Source organism: Oryctolagus cuniculus, chromosome 11 (assembly GCF_051225735.1).
Source record: "Oryctolagus cuniculus isolate XC-2025 breed Fujian yellow rabbit chromosome 11, ASM5122573v1, whole genome shotgun sequence".
Taxonomy (NCBI): Eukaryota; Metazoa; Chordata; class Mammalia; order Lagomorpha; family Leporidae; genus Oryctolagus; species Oryctolagus cuniculus.
Window position 1 is genome coordinate 14,140,088 of NC_142877.1, and position 24,158 is coordinate 14,164,245.

The 24,158-nt window shown below is 56.6% G+C and overlaps 2 protein-coding genes and 1 long non-coding RNA gene across 5 annotated transcripts in view; 2 read left to right on the forward strand and 1 right to left on the reverse strand.

The window, feature by feature from the left end:
* Positions 1 to 11,247, reverse strand: part of LOC138844287 (uncharacterized) — an 81,130-nt gene extending 69,883 nt beyond the window's left edge. The window contains exon 1 of the long non-coding RNA XR_016216532.1: positions 11,233 to 11,247. This is a non-coding gene — a long non-coding RNA (uncharacterized LOC138844287). The remainder of the gene's footprint in view (positions 1 to 11,232) is intronic.
* Positions 1,404 to 8,997, forward strand: WFDC5 (WAP four-disulfide core domain 5). The gene is made up of 4 exons (XM_008274755.5): positions 1,404 to 1,560; positions 6,298 to 6,438; positions 6,532 to 6,672; positions 7,023 to 8,997. The coding sequence occupies exons 1-4, from the start codon at positions 1,479 to 1,481 to the stop codon at positions 7,025 to 7,027; spliced, it is 369 nt and encodes a 122-aa protein (XP_008272977.3). The 5' UTR covers positions 1,404 to 1,478; the 3' UTR covers positions 7,028 to 8,997.
* Positions 11,248 to 14,791: 3,544 nt separating the features above from the next.
* KCNS1 (potassium voltage-gated channel modifier subfamily S member 1) lies at positions 14,792 to 23,169 on the forward strand. 3 transcript variants are annotated; one of them, XM_089307939.1, is made up of 3 exons: positions 14,792 to 15,487; positions 17,451 to 18,498; positions 20,969 to 23,169. In XM_089307939.1, the coding sequence occupies exons 2-3, from the start codon at positions 17,470 to 17,472 to the stop codon at positions 21,146 to 21,148; spliced, it is 1,209 nt and encodes a 402-aa protein (XP_089164065.1). In that variant the 5' UTR covers positions 14,792 to 15,487; positions 17,451 to 17,469; the 3' UTR covers positions 21,149 to 23,169. The 3 variants fall into 3 exon arrangements, with proteins under 3 accessions (XP_089164065.1, XP_089164066.1, XP_051700967.1); XM_089307940.1 differs by having other exon boundaries at positions 20,972 to 23,169; XM_051845007.3 differs by having other exon boundaries at positions 15,153 to 15,487; positions 20,678 to 23,167.
* The last annotated feature ends 989 nt before the right edge of the window (positions 23,170 to 24,158 follow it).

The following is a 24,158-nucleotide window of genomic DNA, read 5'->3' on the forward strand; positions in this document are numbered from 1 at the left end:
AATCCAGTAATCGAGAAAATGGATTAAAAATCCTGGAGGGAGGGGCCTTGAGGAAGTCCAGGATGAGAGACAGAAATGACAGCGGCTTCTGGGTTTTTTGATTTTTTTTTCCAGGAAAAAAAGTTCGTGGGGCATGCATTTGGCCTAGCAGTTAGAACACTGGGATGTCTGTGTTCCTTATCAGAGTGCCTGTGTAATATGTAATTAGGGGGAAAAAATCACCCATAAATTTTTCCTCCAAAATAAATCTGCCAAGGTGTTAGAATTCCAAAAGTAACGTGAGGCCACACAAGACAGGGCCCCTCTTTTCCTGAGGGTTTAGAAGACAGCATGAAGAGATCTGGGTTAAACCCAAGGAAGAACTTTCTGGCTGCAAGGGTAGGGAGTCCTGGACTGGAATGGATGAAGCAAGCCACATGTCACCCTCCCTTCTCAATGCAGGTGACGATGAAGTACTGCTCTGCTTTCAACACCCAGGGACTGGGGCTGATGGGGAAGCAACGGCGGAAGTCGAAGCTGAGTCAGGAATCAGCTTCACACCCTGGGCCAGTCTCCACCCATCTCGGTTCACAATTTTCTCCTCTTTCAAACCAGAGGGCTGAGAAGTCAGACTCGATCTGTTCCTATGCTGATGGAGCTTCTGTTTGGGGCCCCTTTGGACACTAAGCCTTCGCTGCCTCTCTTCCACCAACTGCAGAAGCCAACAGCAGAGGCCCCTGGACCATGTGATCTTTCTGCTCAGGATCCCTTGGGGTCAAGGAAGTGGTCCCAGTGGCCACTACAACTGCTATGGCCTGAGAGCTCAGCCAACCCAAAACCATGTTCCACCAACCACCACAGCCAAGCCAGGCTGGGCAGAGGGTGGTTCTCCCAGATGCCACAGGAGGTGACTTCAGCAAGGCAGGGCCAGACTCTCCCAGCCAGGGGATGCCAGGAGGAGACGCCAGGCCTGGCCTCACCCCTGTGCCAGCCTGGGCCTGCCTCCTCGGACAGGGAGCTCTGTCCCTAACCCTGATGCTGTTTCCCTCCCTAGGCATCCAGAACTCTGAAAACTTCCCTACCATTTGACACTGACTTCTGTCCCCTGCCTAGGACATTGCTGGGGCTTTAGGATCTTAAAATACATGACTCAACAACCTTCACCCTGTACACAGAAGAGAAAGACTGAAGGGCAAAGAGGGACAAGATGCGCCCGCGATCACAGTTACGTTGGCTATGCAGAGTCAGCTACGCGGGCAGGACTTGATCCAAGCCATACCCCACCCCCACCCCCACCCCACCCTGTCTGCATATCCTGCACAGGCAGGATTTACTCGGAGGCCCTTGGGCAGGGGGTGGGGCTGAGATAAGTCAGGCACACGCATGCATGCAGGCCATGCATGCCCTCCTCCTGACTCAGTGGCTGTGACCTCCCTGAGCCTGTAGGTGTTAATTTGGGGCCCCTGGGCTCTGATCTTATTAGGTGCCGGCACAGAAACATGAGGATCTGCAGCGTCCTCCTGGTGGCCCTCCTGGCTCTGGGGAGCCAGCTGCCTGCTGCCTCTGGGCGGAAGAAGGGAGGTGAGTGCAGGTAGAACCCCTACTCCAAGAACAGTACCTCTTGGGGGGGGGGGGGTTTAGAGGAAGGCCGGCAGTGTGTGTGTGTGTGTGTGTGTGTGAGTGTGCACGTGTGTGTGTCTGCTTCCCAGCGCTTCCAGGAGCCTGTGGTTTTGTTTGTGCATCCTGACACCTGTCCACCCACCTGCATCCTTCTCTGTAAATGTCTTCCCGCCAGTGTCTCAGGCTTGCCTGTGCCTGTCTACACATCTTGGCGGGGTGGGGTGGGGTGGTGAAGCCGTGCACCCGTCTCTGTGTATCGGCATGTCGCTGTGCCTGCTTGTCTCTGTGGCCTCCTAGCAATGGCAGCAGTCGTGTGTGTCTGAGCACGTGAACACAGAGCCCTGTGCCTCTGGGGACAGGGCCTGGGAGCTGTCCGGGTCTGCTGTTGCATGGCTGGTACCTGTGGAGCAGTGACTGGGTCTACTTGGCAGGTGCCATGAGCCTTCTCTGGCCCCCAGCCCAACCTGTGGAGGGGCCTGGAGTTGAGTAGGGGTGTAGCTTCTGGTATCTGGGGTCTGTTGGGAGACACCCTGTTGCTCCCTTCCCCCAGTCTTCTGCTCCCATTCCCTCCCCCTGACAAGGCCAGGGCTGCCCTGCCGATGGACAGGTAAGGCCAGACAGGTGTCTCCCAGTCTGGGTGAGGCTGTGGCTTGTGTCCCCTTCTGGGGTTGGAATGCTTTGACCTACATTCACTGAACAGCCCTGGCCCCATTCACAGGAGGAAGTCAGCAACGTGGACAGGTCCTCCTTTTCCCTCTGACTCTGGGGAGCAGACTTCTACATATTCCCTGCCTTTGCCTTTCTCAGAAATAAGTTCCTGTCTAGATCATGAGCTGGTTTAGGGAGGAGGGGGCTCAGAGACCCCCAGGCCAAGAGAGGAAGGACACAGGTGAAGTCCAAGGCCAGGCCCTGTGTCGGCTGTGAGTCAGGCACCACCATGATAAGATGCCCTACTGTGACACAGGAGGCCAGGGCTATCTTTACACCCATGCTACAGATGAAGAAACTGAGGCACAGTGAGAAACCACTCGCCCAAGCCAAAGACCGACTCAGTTAGCATCAAGGTGGCATCTGAGTGTGGATATTTGATCCTGTCCACTTACTTCTTGTAAAATATGGTTCCCTGCCTCTCTCTGGAGAGTAAGTGGTGTCCTGAGGAATAAGGCCTGGCATACAGTAAGTGCAGCATAAGTGGGTGACTTGGGGGAGCTACTGAGGGTCTGGGAAGGCCTCGCACCTCCCAGAGGCAGGAGCGAGGTGCCAGCAGAGCCTGCACCTGGCCAGGACCTCCCAGTGCTGTGTGCTTGTCTGTCTCCTAATCCACCACATCGTGTTCTTCCCTAACTTCTCTCCTGTGAGACATCTGCCAGGCTCTCAGTGAATTTCAGGCCCCGTGGAAGCTGAAAGCGTAGAGGGAAGAGAAGCCGTGGTTTGCTGCCTGTGGATGCCCAGCCCAGCCCCTCACTTAAACGTCAAGAATCTCTGATACAAAGAGGCTGGCACAGTGCCTGAGCAACAGCAAGTGCCTAATTAAAGTCACTGGTTTCAACCGCTACACGGTATTAGGGCTTCCTCTGCACTGGGTTGTACACAGATGGCTGTGTGTGCCCATGTGTGTTTCCCTGCACACACACACACACACGCTGGCACCAGACAGCAAGGGCTGCTCGATACTCGGGTCCCTGAGTTTAAAAAGGAATTCACGAGCAAGTCAGAGAACAGTGAACAGCCAGCAGTGAGCGTTGTCCTGAGAAAGCAGAGACGTGCACTCCACAGACTGAACGGGGCCTACCTGGAGGGGAGCTGGCCCCTCCTCTGAACTGCTTAATATCACCTGGGTCCTTCATGAACGGGGAGGTACATTCTAGCAAGCGTGTGTTAGGGTGCAGTCTAACAAGGGGAAGGAATACTCACGGTTTTCCTGGGGAGAAGGTGGGCATTCCCCGGGCACCCTTCTTGCTCTTTAGGTGGTCCCGTGTTTCCTGTCACGGCACCTGGCAGGTGTGCCATTTTGCATGCTAATGTATTACATGAGCGTATAATAAGCTGTAGGTCAATCAAGGTCAGGTTTGGCTCCCTAAACTGGTCTGAGCCTGGTTCATATGGGGGGGGGGGGCAGAGGGCGGTGGGAGACAGGGGTTTGTTTATCTTCAGAGCAAGGGCAACCAAACCTGGATCCTGTGGGTCTTGAGATAACAGGGGCTACTTACTACCCCCAGGTGGCTCACCTGATTCCCTCCCTCCCCGTCTCGTTACCGCCCATGCATAGGACCGCATGTCTGAGTGCCGTGTAATTAACTATCTGTGTGTGTAGGCACACATGAGTTTGTATATATACTTAACTATGTGTATATTCATACGAATGACTGTACTTCTACGTGTGTGTGTGTGTGTGTAACAATCATGTATATTGATGTGTGTATTAGGTTAAACCAAGTGAAATTACTTTTGTCACTCAAAAACAGTTAGCTATTGGAAATTTCATATGGTTATATGAAATTATATAATCATAAGCCTACAGCTAATCACACATATAGATCTGAGCGACCATGTATCTGGACTGTGTGTGCTTCTGGGTCTGTGTGTCCCTGTACTTGTTCAGCCAGGTCCAGGGATGGTTTCCTCTCCCTCTGAGCCCACAGATCCATGGTGTATGGATCAGGAGGGTGTCTGCGTGTGCCTGAGTGTCAGTCATATGTGTGACATGTCTCTATGCATGTAACTCTGAGTGGGGACCTAGATGTGAAGGGAAGGTTAGGGAAGACGGACGAACAGAATGAGCGTGACCGCTCGGGCCCTCTCAAGCCTCGGCATACGCCAGGCTTCTATTTCCAGGCCGCACTGTGACTGTCACAGTTTTCCCCATTTGAACTGCAGACTCCCAGCCCCTCTCCCCGTCTATTCCCCAGGATTCAGCCCAAGCCCTTCCTCCCAGAACGGCTTCTTGCCCCCACCCCCTGCTTCTCCTCTGTGTCCAGGCAGCTCTATTTGGCCCACTCTTTGAGACCCAAGCACCTCTGGCCTGGGTTTGTGAGCGCAAAGCTAAACCCTGGAGCCCAGTCTCCCAAGGCCCTTCACACAACCCCACCACGCTCCCAACCTCCTGGAAGAGGGTAATCCTAGTAGCGAGGCCAACACAGACTAAACCACTTCCTCCAGCAGGGGGCAGCAATTCAATTTAAAACAACCCAGCCTACCAATGAGCTGGCTTTGAGCACTTACTCTGAGCCAAAAGCCCACACTGTGCGTGCAGCTGGCACCGGGCAGGGGGCTCAGTGGGGGAAGCGGCACAGAGACAAAGTCACAGCACTGGATCCAGCTGCCTTGGAAACTCTTGCACCTTCTGATGCTAGACTGAATGGAAGGCCTGGGACCAGCTCCATCCCTGAGGCCAAAGGGCAGCCAGAGCGGAGGGTCATGGAGGTCAGAGGGCATGAGGCTCTGGGAGTCTCAGCCCAGGCCTGCGTGCGCCAGGCATTGATTTCTTCTTCCACGATATGCCTTCTGCATGGAATCAGAAAATGGCCCCAAATCATTACAAGAATGGCGAGGGATGCTCAGGAGAGAACATTCTTTGGCCATTCAGGGGAGCACTCAAAGACAGAGTCAAATTCTGAAACCAACACGGGCAACAATGATGAGCAGGACAGACATGGCCGACCGTGGTTGTGTGACAAGGCCCCAGGGTGACAGCACCCATCACACCTGCAACACGGTGACTGTCTTTCAAACAGCCGATGAGTCCCTGGTGTTGTACACCAAATGCTGTGCTATGGACTAATGGTGAGCAAAGCAGGCAGTGTGTACCTTCACAGAGGCAGACAAACAGATGCAGAGCAAGGCGATGGGAAGATACTTTGGGGTGCCTGGGTGGGTGGGAACTGACCTAGTTAAGGTGTGGTCAGAGTAGGGTTGCAGCTGAGACCTAATGAGCTGACCACGTAGATGGGGCGTGGGAAAGAGCCCCAGGCAGAGAGCACAGGCACAGCAGAGCCCTGCCAGGGGGATGGGCCTGGAGCAGATGAGGAGCCCCTCGGAGCAAGAGTGTCGGAGGCGAGGCTAGGAAGAGGGGCAGGGCAGACCAGGCACAGCCCTGCTGGCCACAGGGGGATTCTGAACCTCACTGCAGCCTATCCTCTAAGCAAGGTGAGTCTCAAGCCAGCTCTGGGAGGAAGAAGTTCAGGTTCCCACTTCAGAGAGAGAGAGAACTGAAGCATGGCGGTCATAAACAACAACAACAACAAAAACAGCCACTCCCCTTGTGGCTGTTTGTGACAGCAAGAAGGGAGGGAGGGAGAATTCAGACCTCATTATCCTGCTGCAAGATTGGGGGCTCTTTCTTATTTTTAAAGATTTGTTTATTTTACTTGAAAGTCAGGGTTACAGAGAGGCAGAGAGAGAGAGAGAGAGAGAGCGCGCGCTCTTCCATCTGCTGGTTCATTCCCCAGATGGCCACAAAGGCTGGAGCTGGGCTGATCCAAAGCCAGGAGCCAGGAGCTTCTTCCGGGTCTCCTACATTGGGTGCAGAGGCCCAAAGACTTGAGCCATCTTCCACTGCTTTCCTAAGCCATGGCAGAGAGCTGGATCGGAAGTGGAGCAGCCGGGACTAGAACCGGCACCCGTATGGGATGCCGGCGCTGAAGGTGGCAACCTTACCTGCTAAGCCACAGCGCTGGCCCCTGGGGGGTTCTTTTACAGTGAAATCAGGGGCCTGCCCACCAGACGATGAGCCCTGCATCCAGTCGGTGCCTGATCAGTGCATGGATGACAGCCAGTGTCCCTCAACCATGAAGTGCTGTCACAAAGGCTGTTTCCTGCAGTGTGTCCCTCGGGTCTCGTGTAAGTACCCTGCTCCACCTCGCGGCCCACCCAAGCCCCGTGCTGCGTGGGAAGCTGGCATGGGCAGGGCTCACCCAGGCCCCTCTGTTGCAGTAAAGGCAGGAGGCTGCCCTGAGGACCGGCTGCACTGCCTGAGCCCCACGCAGCACCTGTGTCACAGCGATTCCGACTGCAAGGGCAAGAAGCGCTGCTGCCGCGCAGCCTGCGGCCGGGACTGCCGAGACCCCACCAGAGGTACAGCCGCTGTGTGCCGGGGCTGGGCGCCTGCCCTTGCCCACCCCACCTGCGGGAGTTCCCTCCAGCTCAACAGGCTTCACAGCTATAACCCAGAAGCCAGGCCCTCCCGTGAGCAGAACTGGGGAAGTCAATAGGATGGTGCAGGAGCTGGCAATCCCTGCTTCTCTTACGGGACCTGCTGTGTCACCGCGACCTCATCCCCACACTGCCCCGGGCCTCAGCTCACCCTGAGGAGGAGGGTGGGGCATTCCGCCTTGGTCTCACGGGGCCTGGCGGGGAGGGGACCCAGCCCTGCACACAGAACCCTATTATGGGAGAAGTTCACCTTTTTTTCCCTGTTTCCTCAGGCTAGTTCTGGTTCAGGAGCCACAGCTCTGCATCTCCCATGGGACTCCCGGCAGGAGGAGATGATGACGAGGGGCCGGAGACCCTCTCTGCCAGCAGCAGTGCCAATATTCTGATAACTTCTGCTGTGTCTTCCCTGCGGCCCTGCATTCTCCCCGGGCTTCAAGATCCACTGTCCGATCTCAACCAGAGGAGCTCCTCTTCATCACCCCAGTACCCCCAGCACGGACGCACCCAGCTCCCACCCTTCCTAACGCCCACTTTCCATCTCTGCACTTCCTGTGTCTCACACCGGAAACGCCCAAGTCGGGCAGGGCCCTCTGTGTGGGAGTCCTGACCCCTCCCTCAGGCAGTCCAGCCACCCGGGACCTGGGTCCCAGCAGCACAGGGTGATCAGGCACACCGCATCGGCATCTGCCTCACGCTACCTGGGCTGCTACCTGCCCCGTTTCCTTTAAGCATCCTTTGTGCATAAACACATGTATTGCAAAAGAAAACTTGATGTCACTACTACACGTTGTCACTTGCCACACATGGAATGTAATGGTGACAACAAATGTGCTGACGACAGCTCAGCCCCATTAAAATACATCGAGTCAGATTAATGCCTCTAGCTAGGCCTGCCTGCTTCTGTTTTAACAAATGGAAGTTAGCAAAGGTTAAATAGACGGGCCCAGGGCAGATCTCTAACCCAAGACTTTCTCCCCGCTGTAGTCAGAAGAAACAAGAGAGAAGAGCTTTTTACTCCAAGGGTCAGTGCTGTGTAATGCTGCAGCCACGTACACACTAAGATCACTTCAAACTGCCCCCGACTGGGGGACACGCTGCCAGGGTGGGTGGGATATCGTCAGGACAGCGGCTCCGTCCCCATTGCTGGCCGACACCTCCCTGGGCTCCGCGTCTCCAGGGCCAGGTCTGTTGTCAGAACCTAATGAGGTCGGCACCACAGCTCACTAGGCTAATCCTCTGCCTGCGGCGCCGGCACCCCGGGTTCTAGTCCTGGTTGGGGCGCCAGATTCTGTCCGGGTTGCCCCTCTTCCAGGCCAGCTCTCTGCTGTGGCCAGGGAGTGCAGTGGAGGATGGCCCAAGTGCTTGGGCCCTGCACCCCATGGGAGACCAGGAGAAGCACCTGGCTCCTGGCTTTGGATCGGCACAGTGCACCAGCCGCAGCGGCCATTGAGGAGTGAACTAATGGAAAAAGGAAGACCTTTCTCTCTCTCTCTCTCTCACTGTCCACTCTGCCTGTCAAAACAAAACAAAACAAAAACGTAATGAGGGGAAGAGATGTGCAATTTGGGACATGCTCAAGCTGACTTACTCAAACGGTAGAGTTAGAAACATATCAGGGGATTCCAATTCAATCCCATCAAAGTGGCATGTACCAATGCCATCTCACTAGTCCCAGTGATCAATTTCTGTTCACAATTGATCATAATGATAGGACTAAGAACCAAAGGGATCATATAAACAAGAATAGTGTCTTCAAATACTAGCTGATAGAATAAAAAAGGGAGAGAACGATCCAACATGGGAAGTGAGATACACAGCAGACCCATAGAATGGCAGATGTCCTAAACAGCACTCTGGCCTCAGAATCAGCCCTTAAGGCATGTGGATCCGGCTGAAAAGCCCATGAGAGTATTTCAGGCATGGAAAGCCAAGACACTCTGGGGGAAAAAAAAAAAAACCTAAATGAAAGATCTTCGCGAGTGAGATCCCAGTGGAAAGAACGGGTCATCAAAGAAGGAGGTACCTTTCTCTGAAGGGAGGAGAGAACTTCCACTTTGACCATGGCCTTGTCTAAATATGATCAGAGTCGGTGAACTCAGGGGGCTTCCATAGCCTTGGCAGCTCATGACAAGAGCCTAGGGTGCTTACTGAGGCCATAAACAAGAGTGTCAATTTGTTAAGTCAACAACAGGAGTCACTGTGCACTTACTCCTCATGTAGGATCTCTGTCCTTAGCGTGCTGTACATTGTGATTTAATGCTATAACTAGTACTCAAACAGTATTTTTCACTTTATGTTTCTGTGTGGGAGCAAACTGTTGAAATCTTTACTTAATGTATGCTAAACTGATCTTCTGTATATAAAGAGAATCAAAAATGAATCTTGAGGTGAATGGAAGGGGAGAGGGAGTGGGAAAGGGGAGGGTTGTGGGTGGGAGGGACGTTATGGGGGGAAGCCATTGTAATCCATAAGCTGTACTTTGGAAATTTATATTCATTAAATAAAAGTTAAAAAAAAAACCTAATGAGTGTTTCTTGGTGGGAGGCGGGGATCAATGAGGGCATGACGGACAGCCACCTCTAGACAGTTCTGGACCCAGACACTGGGCTCCGACTCTCCCTCTTACCCGGGCCTTGTTCTAGCAAGGGGAGCGAGGCAGGCAAACCCTCCCCCATAGCCCCTTCTCTCACACCCCTGATGGACTAGGGCTTGGGGGTCAAGTGTGGGGCTGAACTTGGAAACCCTGGTTCCTCGTTCCTCATTCTCTTGACACCACAGGGCGATCCGAGGTGTGTCCTTCACCTGTTTGCCCTCTTGGGAGACGGAAAGACTCGGACTCCCTCAGGACCGCAGTCCTCCCCGTGGGACCCAATGTCTGAAATGCGGACTCAGAAGCAGCAAGCGCACACTAAGTCATGGACCGCGTAACGTTGGGGTCCACCGCAGACCGCGATACAGTGCGGCCTCCGAAGAGGCGCCATCCTAGTTTGTGTTAGGTGTACTCTGGGATGTCTGCAAGGACGACATCAGCGATGACGCCTTCCACAGAGCGGTCCTTGTCCTTAAGGGGGCGTGGCTGTGAGTGGATAAAGGTGAGGCCTGGGAGAGCGGGACAAAGAGAACTGTCACTCGCTCTTTCTGGGCCTCAGTTTCTCCACCCATAACCTCAAATAACACAACAGATTGTACTATGTGCCCCATGTTGCCCTTTCCTCCCCACTGCTACCCTGGCACCCCTAGAGGAGAGTGCATACCCCTGCTCCAGTGACCTGGGGCTTGGCCATGAACCTGTCTTGACTTATGGGACACATGCCGGGTTTAAGACAAGGCACCAGTCACCTGGGAGCTCCCACCTGTGCCAGGAGATGACTTTGACCGGAAACCGCCAGTGTCAGCATGAGAGACACACAGAGCAGGCCGGAAGCTGAGCTGTTCTGGTTAAGTGTCACGGGTGGGAGAGAAATAGTGTTTGTGGTAGAAAAAGTCTGAGATTTGGGGACTCTGTGTTGCAGACTGATTACAGGAACAGCTTGGCTGATTCGGATGCTGAACAGAAGTCTGTAGTCAATGCCCACAGTACGCCTCCCACAGAGCATTTCACTCACCCATCCCTGCCCCAAGAAACGTGGCCACTCCTCCTCCCACTTGACAAGGGGGACACAGCAGCATTTTTGAGGCCAGTGACTTGCCCCAGATGCCTGGCTGAGAGGTGATGCAGCTAGCACTAAACCTTGTCCTATTCCTCCTTAGATACTGAAAAGAAAAGGAAAGAAGCCAGCAACAGCTCCCAACAAGTCCAGCACACCCAGCCTCCGCCAGGTGTTACGTTACCCACGTTGCATGTATAATCTCCCTAAGTCCTCACCGCCTTCCCACATGGGCTTTATTATTATTCTCCATCTCATATATGAGGAAACTGAGGCACAAGGGCACTCAAAGTCATGCAGCCTCTACGTGGCAGAACCAGGATTTGACCCAGACAGGCTGGCCCCACACCCCTCGCTTCCTGACCACTCCACGACACTCGGTCTGTGAAGAATCCTCCCAGCTCTGAGAAACAGGATCACAAAGATTCACGAGGGTGAAGTGATCGGGCTCAGTTCTGGATGGCCGGAACCCAAGCCTGTTGTGCACAGCTTATTGCTAAAAGGCAATAGGAAAGAAAAATCGGGGGTCCCAGCAGGAAGCTCCCAGTTCCAACTTGGCTGCTGAGCTGGGTCCCTGGAATGGCAGGAGGCAGCGGGTCACAGGCCAGGACTTCTCTGGCTACACATCTACACAATGCACCTGCTCAGCTCACTGGCTAACTCCCTGCCTGTCACCCCAGGTCTGTGCCGGCTCTGTCCTAGCTACTGAATTCCAAACCATTCAGCTCCATTTCCACTCCCCTTCTAGGAAGCCGCCTGAGACACTGGACACTCAGTTCCTCCGCAGACCCCATCTTCACTTTCCCTCCTTGATAAACGTTTGCTGAACACTTACAGGCTCCAGGCTGTGTTGCAGAGAGACCTATGCACTATTGGAGTAGACGAAGCCCCAGCTGGAGTAACGCACAATCTGCCCCAGACTGGAGACACCAAGGAGTCTACGCAGGCTGGGAGGGATCTTAGCCAGCTTGGAACCAGCAAAGGCGTCCTGAAGGAAGTGACTGCCCAAGCCAAGGCCTTGAGTCTGAGTAGGAGCCGGCCAAGTGCGACACTGCCAGCAAGCCATTTTCCCTATTCTTACCAACGGCAGTGTCCTCAATTAGGAACATTTGTCCCAAACCCTCACACTACCAGAGTGCTGGTGACATTCTAGATTTTGACTCGGAATGTAGTTATATGAATATACCCATTTGCAAAAAAATTCATTTGGCTTTAACTTAATATTTGTGCACTTTGCTGTAAGCTCCCTGTGGCAAGGAATGGTCACGTGACCTGGGACTGGCCAATCAGGAGTGCGGGGAAGGCTCCTGGGACAGACTTCCTGGGAGACTACTGCTTCCCTAACTCAGGACGCTCAGCCTTCTGCCCATCCTCCATCTGCCCCTCATCCCTCCTGGGACCCGGCTGCTGCAGCCAGAACAGCCGTCTGGAGGCCTCCAGGACCGGCTGAGACGAAGATTCAGATGATGGCGCCGCCCTAGAACGATTCCAGGAGAAGCATGTGTGGCAGTGGCGAAGTGCACAAAACAGAGAAGAGGTGACTAAGGTGTGGCCTCGAGGGACAGCCACAGGGCAGCTCCAGCAACCAGTGTGGGTGGGACACACCAATCCCCAGGCCCTTCTGCGTCTCCCTGAGTGGAGCCCTCGCAGGCTCTGCAGCCCCAGGGGAGCCTCTGACAGAGAGATGCCCTCGTAACTGTGCAGGAAGGGCACAGCACAAGCCAGCGTGCTCGGGGCAGCTCTGCGCAGCGTCGGCCACAAGGCTGAGAGCCGCTTGAGAACCGCGCAGCAGGAAGTGACGGGGAGCCTGGATCTTCAGTTCCTGAGCAGCCGCACCTGCCCTGGCACGCTGACAAAAGTGACCTCCTCTCCAGGGAAGGTTTCTCTTCCACAAGCAAAATTCAATCCTGATATACCAGGAAAAGGAAGTGCAGGAAGGGCTGTTCATGGGGAGGGAACAGCATTGCTAATCCTCAGCCAAACCCTGAAACGTAGGCATTGTTCCCATTTTACAGCTGAGGTAGGTAAGCACCGAGAACAGACACTCGGCCCAAGGTCACACAGCAATTCAGTGGCAAAAGCAAGATCCAAACCCCACGCACTCTCGTCTGTTGCCATGTCACCAGCCACCACCACCAAAGTGGCTTAAAACTGCACACATTTGTTATCTCAGGGTTTCTGTGGGTCGAGAACCCAGGCATGGTTTACCGGGGTCATCGGCTTCATGAGACTGCTACGGAGGTGTCAGTCAGCGCGGAAGTCTCCTCTGGAGAGGGAGCCACTGTCCCGTTCACGTGGAAGTTGGCAGAGTTTCAGTTCGTGGCAGGATGATGGCCAGAAGTCAACAGAGCCCCCTGCAAGGCCCAGCTTTATGGAACATTCCAGCCCCTTGGCCACATTCTGCTCAGGAGTCAGCCAGCAAGTCCCGCCCACACGCAAGGGGCGGGGTCACACAGGGGGCATGAGAAGCAGGAGGCAGCCCTCACCCGGAGATATTTAAGAAGCTTCCTGCCACACCAGGTCCACTTAATCCCCAAACTTCTGTATTTTCTGCAGCAGCAAGCTCTCTCTGCAGGTAAATCCCCCCGAGGGTTCCGGCCAGAGACTGAGGGAAAACTTGGGGGACAGCCCACCGTGTTATATAGAAGGCAGCAACAGAGACCGAGGCTGGCCCTCTTCCCGTTCTCGGCACCTGTGAACTATCCACAACTCCGAGTACCCACTACAACGTGATCTCGGGGTGATGCCAACTCATGGACCCAGTGTCTTCTGCCCTAGGGAAATGGGTCTGTCCACCTCTCCGGCTCTGGGGAGGGCAGTGGAGGCCGCAGTCGCAGTCCGAGAGCAGCAAATGGGAGACCTGCTGGCGAAATGAGGGAGGTAGGCAAGAGGTGCCTGCTCTCACTGCTTCCTCTGCGTGAAACTGAAGGGCTGCAGCCTAGGGCTATGCAACCCTACACGGGAGCCGCCAGCCGCTCACGGCTACTGAGCACGTCAAATACGATCTGTCCTAAATGAGATTTGTTATAGGCGGACGTGGCAGGCTGAATTTTTTAAATGACCCCAAATACCCTCACCCCTGTACAACATCCTCCTCTCAGAATGCAACCTGTGAGTGGGGAATGCATGTCAGAAGGGTGACTGACAGTGGCCTGGCCTAATCAGGTGAGTCCTTTACAGACTCCCTGCCCCCGCAGTGCCGTCACCCCCATATGGCACCAGTTTGAGTCCCAGCTGCTCCACTTCCAATCCACCTCTCTGCTAAGGTGCCTGTAAAAGCAGTGGAGGATGGCCCAAGGCCTTGGGCCCCTGCACCCACGTAGGAGACCCAGAAGAAGCTCCTGGCTCCTGGCTCCGCCTGGCCCAATCCTGACCCTTGCAGCCATTTGGGCAGGAACCAGCAAAAGAAGATTTTTCTCTCTCTCTCTTTCTCTCGTCTTTCTCTCTCTCTCCCTCTCCCTCTCCCTCCCCCCTCCATCACTGTGCCTTTCAAATAAACAAAATAAATCTTAAACAAAACAAGGAAGCCCACACTCTGGGTTGCCTGCAGAATGCAGGTGTTCATGCTGCGATCTGCCTGTGAGGTCAGGCAGCAAGGAAGCGCAGGTGACTCCAGGCTCTGAGGCTGATCCCTAGCAGACAGCTGGCAGCAAGACGGGCATCTCAGTCCTATAAGCACAGGAAATGAATTCTGCCAACAATCTGAGTATGGAAGAGAACCTCGGGTCAGAATCTCAACCCTGGCCAATGCCTTGGCTTCAGCCTGGGGGACCCTGAGTAGAGAATCCAGCCATGCTGTGCCCAGACTTGCGACCTAGAGAAACAGTGAGAACTCATTCATGGTGTCTAAAACTGCCCAAGTCCGGCATAAAAACCCAGCACAATGGAAGTCAAAGACTCACAAAAATGAAAATGTAAAATGTGACATCAATGATTTCTGTATTGATTTCACATTGGAATTACAACATCTTGGATATACTAGGTTAAATAAGATATATTATTTAAATAATCTGTCTTGTTTCTCTTCTTTTAAATATTGCCATTAAAAGTTTAGATTCTATATGCAGTTCACGTTGTATCTATTGAACCATGCTGGCCTAGAGGAAGTCAGCGGTGTGACCTTGGGAAGGTCTCCATGCCTCTCAAAGCCTCATTTCCCAGCCGTGAGACAGCACCTGTCCCGCAAATAGATTTGCAGCCTGAATGAGATGAGGCCTGTCTTGGCCCAAAGTAAGTGCTAGGTAGTTGTTACTAACTCTCCTTATTAAAAACAACATTTTTGTTAAGTCTTGCATCAGGCACACCCCAGCCACTCAATACATAGGTGCAGATCCTGCAACTTGACACAGCTCCTTGGCACATTTCTCCCCTCCCCTCCCAGCCCACTTGGAAGATGGGAAGCTGTGGCCCTTGGGCAGAAGAGGATACGGGGCCTCAGGAGCAAAATACTGGGGAGCCACAGCCCACCCAGGGAAGAGCCAGGCCTTGCACCTGCTCTGGCCTCCCAGGAAAATGAAGCCGGGAGCCACAGCCCCCTAACCCAGATCCCCCACAGCCTGAGCCAAATACCTGTGCTTCAGCTACAAAATGAGGACTCCAGGAGCCCACCCCTGCCACGTCTGGGTCAGGGATAACTGAGCTAAGCACCTGAAGCAGAGTGCCTGGCACCTACTAAGCACTCAATAAAGCCAACTATGATTACTATTGATCCTTTGCCAGACAGGCTGGGGCTGCAGTCCCTCCCGAAGGGGATTCTCAGGCGCTGAAGCTAAAGGATCCCTCCTTCCCCGGCCCCTGGCTTGGGAGGACACCCGGGCTGTTGGCCCCAGCCTCCAGACACCAGCACCCTCCAGCCGAGTCAGGAATAGAAACCACCTCCTCCTGCCGCCCGCGGCCTCCCTCCCTCCCCCGGCAGCGATCGATGCGGCCGAGGCCGCGGGGGACGCAGGAAGCCAGGGAAGGAGCGGGCAGCCGGGTCTCCGGAGCAGCAAGGCTCCGCGGGGCCGCGGGAACAGACTCCAGCCCCGGCGCAGCCAGCGGCTCCCAGCCTCTGGGGACAGACGCGCAGGGTCCGGGAGGGGCCGCGACAGGTAAGGGGCCTCCCTCGGGAAGGGGCGTGGTCCAGGAAGGTCCCGGGTCCTGGGCAGCCAGAGTGGGAAGCCGGGAGCTGCCTGGGGCTTCCGGGGCCAGCCCCCTCTAGAAGCCCACCCCAAGGAGGGAAGGATGCAGAGGGCGGTGCTTTGGAAGCTCCCAGGTGGACCTGCCTGCTCATCTGTAAAATGGGATTGGAAGACCTTGCTCATTGGGTCTGAGGGACTAAAGGAGGGGAGGGGGTGCTCAGGGGAGTGACCAGTAGGTAGTGAGTGCTCAAATAGCCTGGCTGCTGCCTGCCCCCACGGTGCCAAGGTCGAGCTGGGTTCCTTGGAACAAGTCGCTTAATCTTTCCGATATCCAGGTTCTTTTCAGGAAGTGTTGGTTGAATTACCCCCATTTTATAGAGCAGGAAAGGGAGTCCCAGAGAGAGGAAGGCAGTGGCTCAGGTCCATGCTGCTAATGAAGAATGGGTGCCAAGTCCAGGCGCAGGAGCCGGGAGCAGAGCTGCAGCCCACCCTGCTCACTGCCCAGCTCCGCGCCAGGGACCACACTGCCACTCTGCATCTTGCAGCCTTTCGTAGAAACTGTGCTGCTGCCCGGGACACAGACGGGGAAACTGGAGCTTACAGAGGGCAGTGGATCTGCTCAAGGTCACAGGGGCAGAGTGAGAATCTGCACTCAGACCTGGTCAGAGGGAAGTACAGGGGATGAATGTTTACTGATCAACTACTGTGTCCCAGGGCCTCGGCACACACACTCACAATGACAGTCCATCCAAACTGCCATTATCCCCGTTCTAAAGACAGGAGAGCTGAAGCCCACACAAGGGAGGAGACTGGCCTGATGTCACGTAAGTGACACAACCAGGGTGAGAACGCCAACCTGTGTAAGAGCAGGCCTCGGGCCAGGTGCACCCCAGGAGGCAGGCAGCCCTGAACCCACAGGGTCAGGCAGTGAGTCACTGGCCTTCCGCAGCGGGCAGGGGCAGGACCCAGCACCTCCCCAGCAGTCCCTGACGCCGAACACTCTCCCCGCCCTACCTTAATCTTCCAGCCGCCCTTGGGGGTGGGTGCTATTGTCTGCACTGTGCACTGTGCCGGAGGCAGAGCTGGAGAACAAGTACCTCCCCCCCCCCCAGGGTCCCAGACGTACACCCAGGTGTGCCTGCCGCCAGGAGAGCGTGGCACAGGTGGATAATTGAGTAAACCCCTTCCGTGAGCCAGGCCTGATAGACACTTGGAGGTTGGTATTTTAAATCAGAGAGGTGAAGTGACTTGCCTAAGGTCACACAAAAGAGCCAGGGTTCAAGGGCAGGCCTCAGGCCCCAGAGCCTTCCCACAGTGTAAATGAGTAGCTCTCCTTCTCCACCGTGTGTGGAATCACTCTCCAGGCTGTGAAACCACAGACAGCTGGACCCCAGGCCCAGGGTTTCTGGGTCAGCAAACCCCCCAAAGGCTGAGACCACGCATCCCTGACAAAGTCGCAGGTGAGGCTGCTAGTCCCAGCCAACACCTGGTCTAACTAGGTCTCCCCTCGCCGCCGAGGCAGGGAGCTCAGCTAGCTCCACTCTGCAGAACACACAGGTTCCGAGGACTCGCACGTCGGGGACAGAAATCCAGGAACGGGGCATCTGGGGGGGGGGGGGACCTACCAGGTGCCAGGGCGGCGCCCAATCCCATCGCACACGCAGTCCTCCCAAGTCGATGTCTGCAGGAGAAAAAACAAAACGGGGCGGGAGGTCAGTGATTGGGCCAAAGCCTCCAGCTGGGGAGGGCGCATCCTCGAACCCAGGCCCGAATCCGAATCCTGAGGCCCCCAGACACCCACCGAGCACCCACTGCACGCCGGGCGCTCCACACACGGCTGCGGGGTGGGGCCGGGCCTCTCATCGGGATTTCCTGGCAGGGACGCCCCGAGGTAAGGGGGAGCCCCCTCAGCGGAACCTCCCGCTGTCCACAGGCCCGCGCGCGCCGCAGCCATGGTGAGCGAGTCCCCGGGGCGCGGCGCCGGCGTCCCCTGGCGGCGAAGCGACGAGGCGCTGCGCGTGAACGTGGGCGGCGTGCGGCGGCGGCTGAGCGCGCGCGCGCTGGCGCGGTTCCCGGGCACGCGGCTGGGCCGCCTGCAGGCCGCGGCGTCGGAGGAGCAGGCGCGACGCCTGTGCGACGACTACGACGCGGCGGCGCGCGAGTTCTACTTCGACCGGCACCCGGGCTTCTTCCTGGGCCTGCTGCACTTCTACCGCACCGGCCGCCTGCACGTGCTCGACGAGCTGTGCGTCTTCGCCTTCGGCCAGGAGGCCGACTACTGGGGCCTGGGCGAGAGCGCGCTGGCCGCCTGCTGCCGCGGCCGCTACCTGGAGCGGCGCGTGGCGCGGCCGCGCGCCTGGGACGAGGACAGCGACACGCCGAGCAGCGTGGACCCGTGCCCCGACGAGATCTCCGACGTGCAGCGCGAGCTGGCGCGCTACGGCGCGGCGCGCTGCGGCCGCCTGCGCCGCCGCCTCTGGCTCACCATGGAGAACCCGGGCTACTCGCTGCCCAGCAAGCTCTTCAGCTGCGTCTCCATCGGCGTGGTGCTCGCCTCCATCGCCGCCATGTGCATCCACAGCCTGCCCGAGTACCAGGCCCGCGAGGCGGCGGCCGCCGTGGCCGCCGTGGCCGCGGGGCGCAGCGCCGAGGACGCGCGCGACGACGACCCGGTGCTGCGGCGCCTCGAGTACTTCTGCATCGCCTGGTTCAGCTTCGAGGTGTCGTCGCGCCTCCTGCTGGCGCCCAGCACGCGCAACTTCTTCTGCCACCCGCTCAACCTCATCGACATCGTGTCGGTGCTGCCCTTCTACCTCACGCTGCTGGCCGGCGCGGCGCTGGGTGGCCGGCGCGGCGCGGGCGGCGAGGAGCTGGGCGACCTGGGCAAGGTGGTGCAGGTGTTCCGCCTCATGCGCATCTTCCGCGTGCTCAAGTTGGCGCGCCACTCCACGGGGCTGCGCTCGCTGGGCGCCACGCTCAAGGTAGGGCCGGCGAGGCCGGGGCGGGCCGGGGAAGGGCGGTGTGGCCGGCGCAGAGCGTGCGGCCAGGGGCACGGTGGGGCGCCAGGCACAGGGCTGGGTGCCGGGTGTTGTGCGTTTTGCATCAGGTCTGACTTTCCCTCCCGGCGGCGCTGTGGCCAAGGACGTTACAGTTAGCCGCCCAGGTTCCCAAGGAGAAAACAGAGGCAGGGCTCGGCTGGTCGTGTTTAGCAGCCAGACACACAGAAAACAAGACGGAGGTCACCTCGGACGGGTCTGTCCAACGTGAAGCAATGCATAGCACGGGCATAGGCAAAGCGGGCGCCGACTGCCCAGCTGGAGCCTGCGCCGCCAGGCACGGACTGGAGAGATGCTGAGCTCAGGGGGTCTGGCTAATGGAATTCCCTGTGACCACCTAGGCCACCTGCCAGCACTCCATTCCCCGGCTGCCCTGCCAGGAGGACATGCAAGGGCCTCCTCTGAGCCCCCTTTGCGTGCTAAGGCTCGGGGTAGCCCCAGAGCCGCCCCTTCCTGAGCACCAGGTCTGAGCCAGGTTCCAGATGCGATTTCGTCTTCGGGAGGACTGCGTCAGGAAGGTGCTGTGGGTTCTTCTCTGCAGATGCGAGGCTGGAGGGTTGGCTTTTGAGAGCCAGCCTGCGGTCTGTTGAGCAGGTCCTGGAGCCAGGCCCTGCATGGGGCACAGGGTGCAGGTCGCTTCCCTGGCCAACTTACAGTCCAAGGGGTGACCTAGGCTGGTTTGGGGAGGGAGGCAGAGTGAACGGCTTGTCCCGCAGCCTGGAGAGAGAGCAGGATGTTTGCTGGGGGGGTACAGGGGAAGAGATGTGGTTGAAGAGGCTAGAGGGATGATGGGGTGCGAAAAGGCCGTGACCTCTTGGCCCACAGCGCTGGGCCCTGGTGTGTGCACAGGGTGGTTGCCACAGTGTTATTGTTGCTGCTGTGCAGGTGTGGAAACTGAGGCTCTGACAGCGGACAGGACTGCCCCGGGGCCCCTCTGGAAGCAGTGGCAGAGCTGGGAATAACCCAGCGGGGTCGGACCACAGCACCTCGTGCGCTTTCTGCTAAAGCTCCGTGCCGCTCTGCGCCGGGTCCCGGAACGGTGCTCAGGAGAGGCCCTTGCATGTCCTCCTGGCAGGTGGCCTAGGTGGTCACAGGGAATTCCGTTAGCCAGACCCCCTGAGCTCAGCATCTCTCCAGGGAAGAAGACCCCCTCTGCTCCAGAATTCGGCTTTGCCTAAATGGTGCAGAGGGCCAAGGCCTGACGATGGGGAAGGAGGGAGGAGAGCATCAGGTGGGGCTGCCAGGGGCCACGACACAGGAGGCAGATACTGCACACAAGAGCCTCGCCTCTCAGCGTGGAAGTTTGTGAGACAGACCCTGTGCTGCTGTCCCAGACCCTCCTTCAGGTTCTGCCTTTTAGTAAGATCTCGCCATGTTCCCTCCGCACTTTACAGTCTGAGAGCCTCTGCTCCAAACTGGGGGCTCTCGGCCTCATGCCATTGACGTTGGGGACCAGAGCATTCTTTGTTGTGGGGACCGTCCTGCGCACTGTAGGATGTGAAGCCCCATCCCTGGTCTCTACTCTCTGGGTGCCAGTGGCACACCTGGCCCAGTTCTGACAACCAGAAGTGCCTGCAGATGTTGCCAGGGGCACGCTGCCCTAGGGCTTGGCTTCAAGGGTAGAGCAGACACGCACACCCGTGGGCGAGCATGTCCTGTGTCATACACCCTCTCAGCTTCCACGAGGCACAGGAAACATTTTGTACTCGTCACACATGGGATGGACCCGTCCAAAGTGTGTGAAACCAACTCTGCATGGCGGGATATAAACGCCAGCTCTCTTGGCTCTGCAGCAGTGTGGAAGATTGCAAGCTTTTCCTTCGCCGGCTGGGGCCGCCAGTGGCCCCCAAGTTAGAAGGATCAGCTGGGCCCTAGCAGGATCCCTGAACAGCAATTAGGCCTGTGCTCAGGCCCAGACAATGTTGCTGCCTATGGTAGTGGAAGATTTTAGTTGGGAGTCAGGAGACCTGGGTCTTGGCACTAACTGTACCTGTGACTTTGTGACCTGGCCATCTTAATCCATGGGCCTCAGTTTCCCCACATGCCCAATAGCAGGTCTGTAAGCCCATCCAGCTCTGACTTGGGTCCCTACGTTTTCTTCCAGCATAGCTACCGTGAGGTGGGCATCTTACTGCTGTACCTGGCCGTGGGCGTGTCGGTGTTCTCCGGTGTGGCCTACACAGCTGAAAAGGAGGAGGACGTGGGCTTTGACACCATCCCAGCCTGCTGGTGGTGGGGCACAGTGAGCATGACCACAGTGGGCTACGGGGATGTGGTGCCAGTGACGGTGGCTGGCAAGTTGGCAGCCTCTGGATGCATCCTGGGGGGCATCTTGGTGGTGGCACTCCCCATCACCATCATCTTCAACAAGTTCTCCCACTTCTACCGGCGCCAGAAGGCTCTGGAGGCGGCCGTGCGCAACAGCGACCACCGGGAGTTTGAGGACTTGCTGAGCAGCATGGACGGCGCGTCGGAGGCCTCTCTGGAGACGTCGCGAGAGACCTCCCAGGAGGGACAGTCTGCAGATCTGGAGACCCAGGCCCCCAGTGAGCCTCCAGACTCTCGGGGGTGTTAAAGCCAGGGCTGCGTGTCCCCCTTCCCATGTGCCTAGAGTCAGCTGAAACAAAGACTCCTCCCCTGCTTCGTTTCCTTGTCGTAGTGAGACAGACTCATGCTGGCCTGAGAAATAGGCCCCTTCCTCCGTGGCCCAGAGCAGGAGGGCACGGGCACAGCCAGAGAAGGTCAACAGGAAGCCAAGGACTCCTGGGCCCCTGCTGTTAGCCAGCCAGATCACATTTGGCCTCATGTTGGAAGATGAGAATCACCCCCTTTTCACAGGTGGGGAACTGAGGCTCAGAGGGGCACTGTCTCACCCCCACGTCACACAACTAGGGAGCGCCAGTCAGCTGTGGAATGCAGGCTGTGGTCTGCCGAGTGTCCTGTCCACTCTTCTGCCCTCACAGAGTTTGTGTGTGGATCCCCGAAGTTGATGCATAAGATGAAAACCCTCTGTCGGAGTGAGGCAAAGGACCAGGCAGGGAATTCGAATGTGGGAGCCCGGGACCTCAGCTGCGGTTCTTCCAATAGGAGGCAGCCTCCAGGTCTTCCATCTCTCCCATGGCCACCGGCTAGACCCAGAGCAAGGTAAAAACCGAATGGAGCAGAGGAGGCACTGAAAGGCCAGTTCTGAAATGCTGGCGGCAGGGGGCTGGCCACCAGGACCCCAGTCTGACCTGGGCCCCCGCCCTACCTTTAGTAATAATGGCCCAGGCAAAGGCGTGGGACTCCCAGCCCTGTAGGGCCCTTGCTGGGGACACAGCTCTCACACGCCCCCGCCGAATCTTCTACTTGCTGAGAGTCGGGGGTGGCTCCTCCGCTCTGCACATGCTGGGGCTGGAGCACCCATCGTCCGTGCCCCCGAGTCCCATCCCAGGAGCCTCAAGATGGAAGACCTGGCTTGGCTTAACCCCAGGCGTGGTGCAGAGTGGATATGCAGTACGTGTTGAATAAAGTGTTGACCCAGTTTGTTCAGCCTACATGGAGGGGAAAGGGGAAATAGCCAGAAAGACACCATGCCCGTGCCAGGGTGTGAACAAGATGGAAAGGGAGGCCCGGTCAGCTCTGCCTCCCCCGTCTCTGCTTCATCTGTGACTTTTCTACGGTGAGTCCCTTGTAGACTGTTCGCACATTCAGCACATATCCATCACCAACAACTATCAGCCGTGGTTTCACGTGGGGCCTGCAGACATCTTGTTTAGCTGAGCAGCATTTTTAGGATATTTTAAGGACCTGAGTGGCCGTGTGTGAGGCTTGCGCTTTCCAGTTCCCTCACCCGGCCCCCCTGCCCACTCGGGTGTTGCACACAGCCACTGCTCACCTTGACCTCACTCATCCGGCCTCCGCTTTATTGCCTGCTTACTAGGTGTAAAGAAAAAATGGTTGACAAAATCTATAGCCCTCTACGCCTGAAGCATACAGACTAGTAGTGGGCAGACGCTAGTGCAATAATCCACATAAATATACCACAGGAGACTTAACACGTGCGGGGATCGTAGCATGCATAACATACCAGCGACCATCGCCTTGGAAGTCTCACCCGAGCACACGATGACCTCACCTGCCACCAAGGGAGAAATACGCTACCTAGACCAAGGGGGTCCCGTGGTGGGCTATTCCACGCAGAGGGAATGGCACGTGTGAAGACCGCACGCATGTCACGCACAGGGCCTAGCATGCAGTGGGTCCCCGACATACACATGGATTCCAAGTATCCAGACTGGAACAGAGGCTGGGGCACAACCAAAAAGGCCTCCCAGGAATTCACCACACACACAGACACCAGCCCTCCCGTACATGTCCAGGCCCAGTTGTGCCCAGGTTGGGGTACGAGGATCAGAAGAGCTGCATGTACCCCTACGTGGTCTTGCCAAACATATCAAGAAGCCAGATGGCTTCCAGATGTTCTGATCCCGTCAACGAAGAGAATTGCCTGGCCTGACTCCACTGCGAGATTCTGTGTGATCTTGACCACAAAAAAAAAAAAAAAAAAAAAAAAAAAAAAAAAAAAAAAAAAAAAAAAAAACTCACCCTCACTCCCTTGTTGTCAGTGAAAATCAGTATGCAAATAAAGAGTGAGGCCCAGAGACCTGTTCCTGCTTGTGTGAAGCTGATTTCCTGACTGCTGTCTTGACTAGGGAGGCTGGGTGATACGTGGGACGACTTGATGCCAGCAGTCTGGGATGTGGCACAGCCTTTGTCTCTGGCTGGTCCAGCCAGAATAGGTTGCACGGACCAGGAATCCAGCTGGAACTAACTCGGTCATTGGAGTAAAGAATTAAAGTCATGAACAACGGTAACAATTAGGGGTAACAATTAGGGTTCTTCCGTACCAAGCAGCAGAAACTGACCTCTTGAAGCCAAAAACTGAATTTGTTGCAAGGTGCCTTGGTTTCCAGGGCTGCCATTACAAATTGCTACAAACTCAATGGCTTAAAGCAGCCGAGTTTGTTGTACAGTTCTGGTCATAAACCCAGAATCCCGGTGTCACCGAGCCACGGCCCCTGCACAGGCTCTGGAGGAGAACTTCCCCCTTGCTTCTTGCAGCTTCTGGTGGCTGCATCACTCCAGGCTCTGGTGCTGGCATCACATCACCGTCTCTGTGTGTGTTAAGTGTCCCAGTGCCTCCTAACAAGCACACGTTTAGGGTCCACTGGGATAATCCAAGATAACCTCCTCTCAAGACCCTTAATCACATTTGCAAGACCCTTTTTTCCAAATAAGGCAACACAGAAAAGTTCCAGAGGTTGGGCTGTGAATACCTGCTTGGGGGTATATGTGATGCTTCTCCAAAGGAGACGCTGACAAGGCCTCTGGACAGACAGCACTGGGGCCAGGGCCGGGGGCAGGGGAGCTGGGGGAGTGCGAGGGCAGGGGCGGGGGGCTCGCTGACCTCAGTTGCAGGACCCAGGAGCATTCTGGTCAGGACACTCCTGGCCAGACAGCCCCCTGCCGCCCACCTTCCTTCCCAGCACCCTTGTGCTGTCAGTTCCAGTCCCAGGAAGAAGTTAATTTTACTTGAGTCGCAT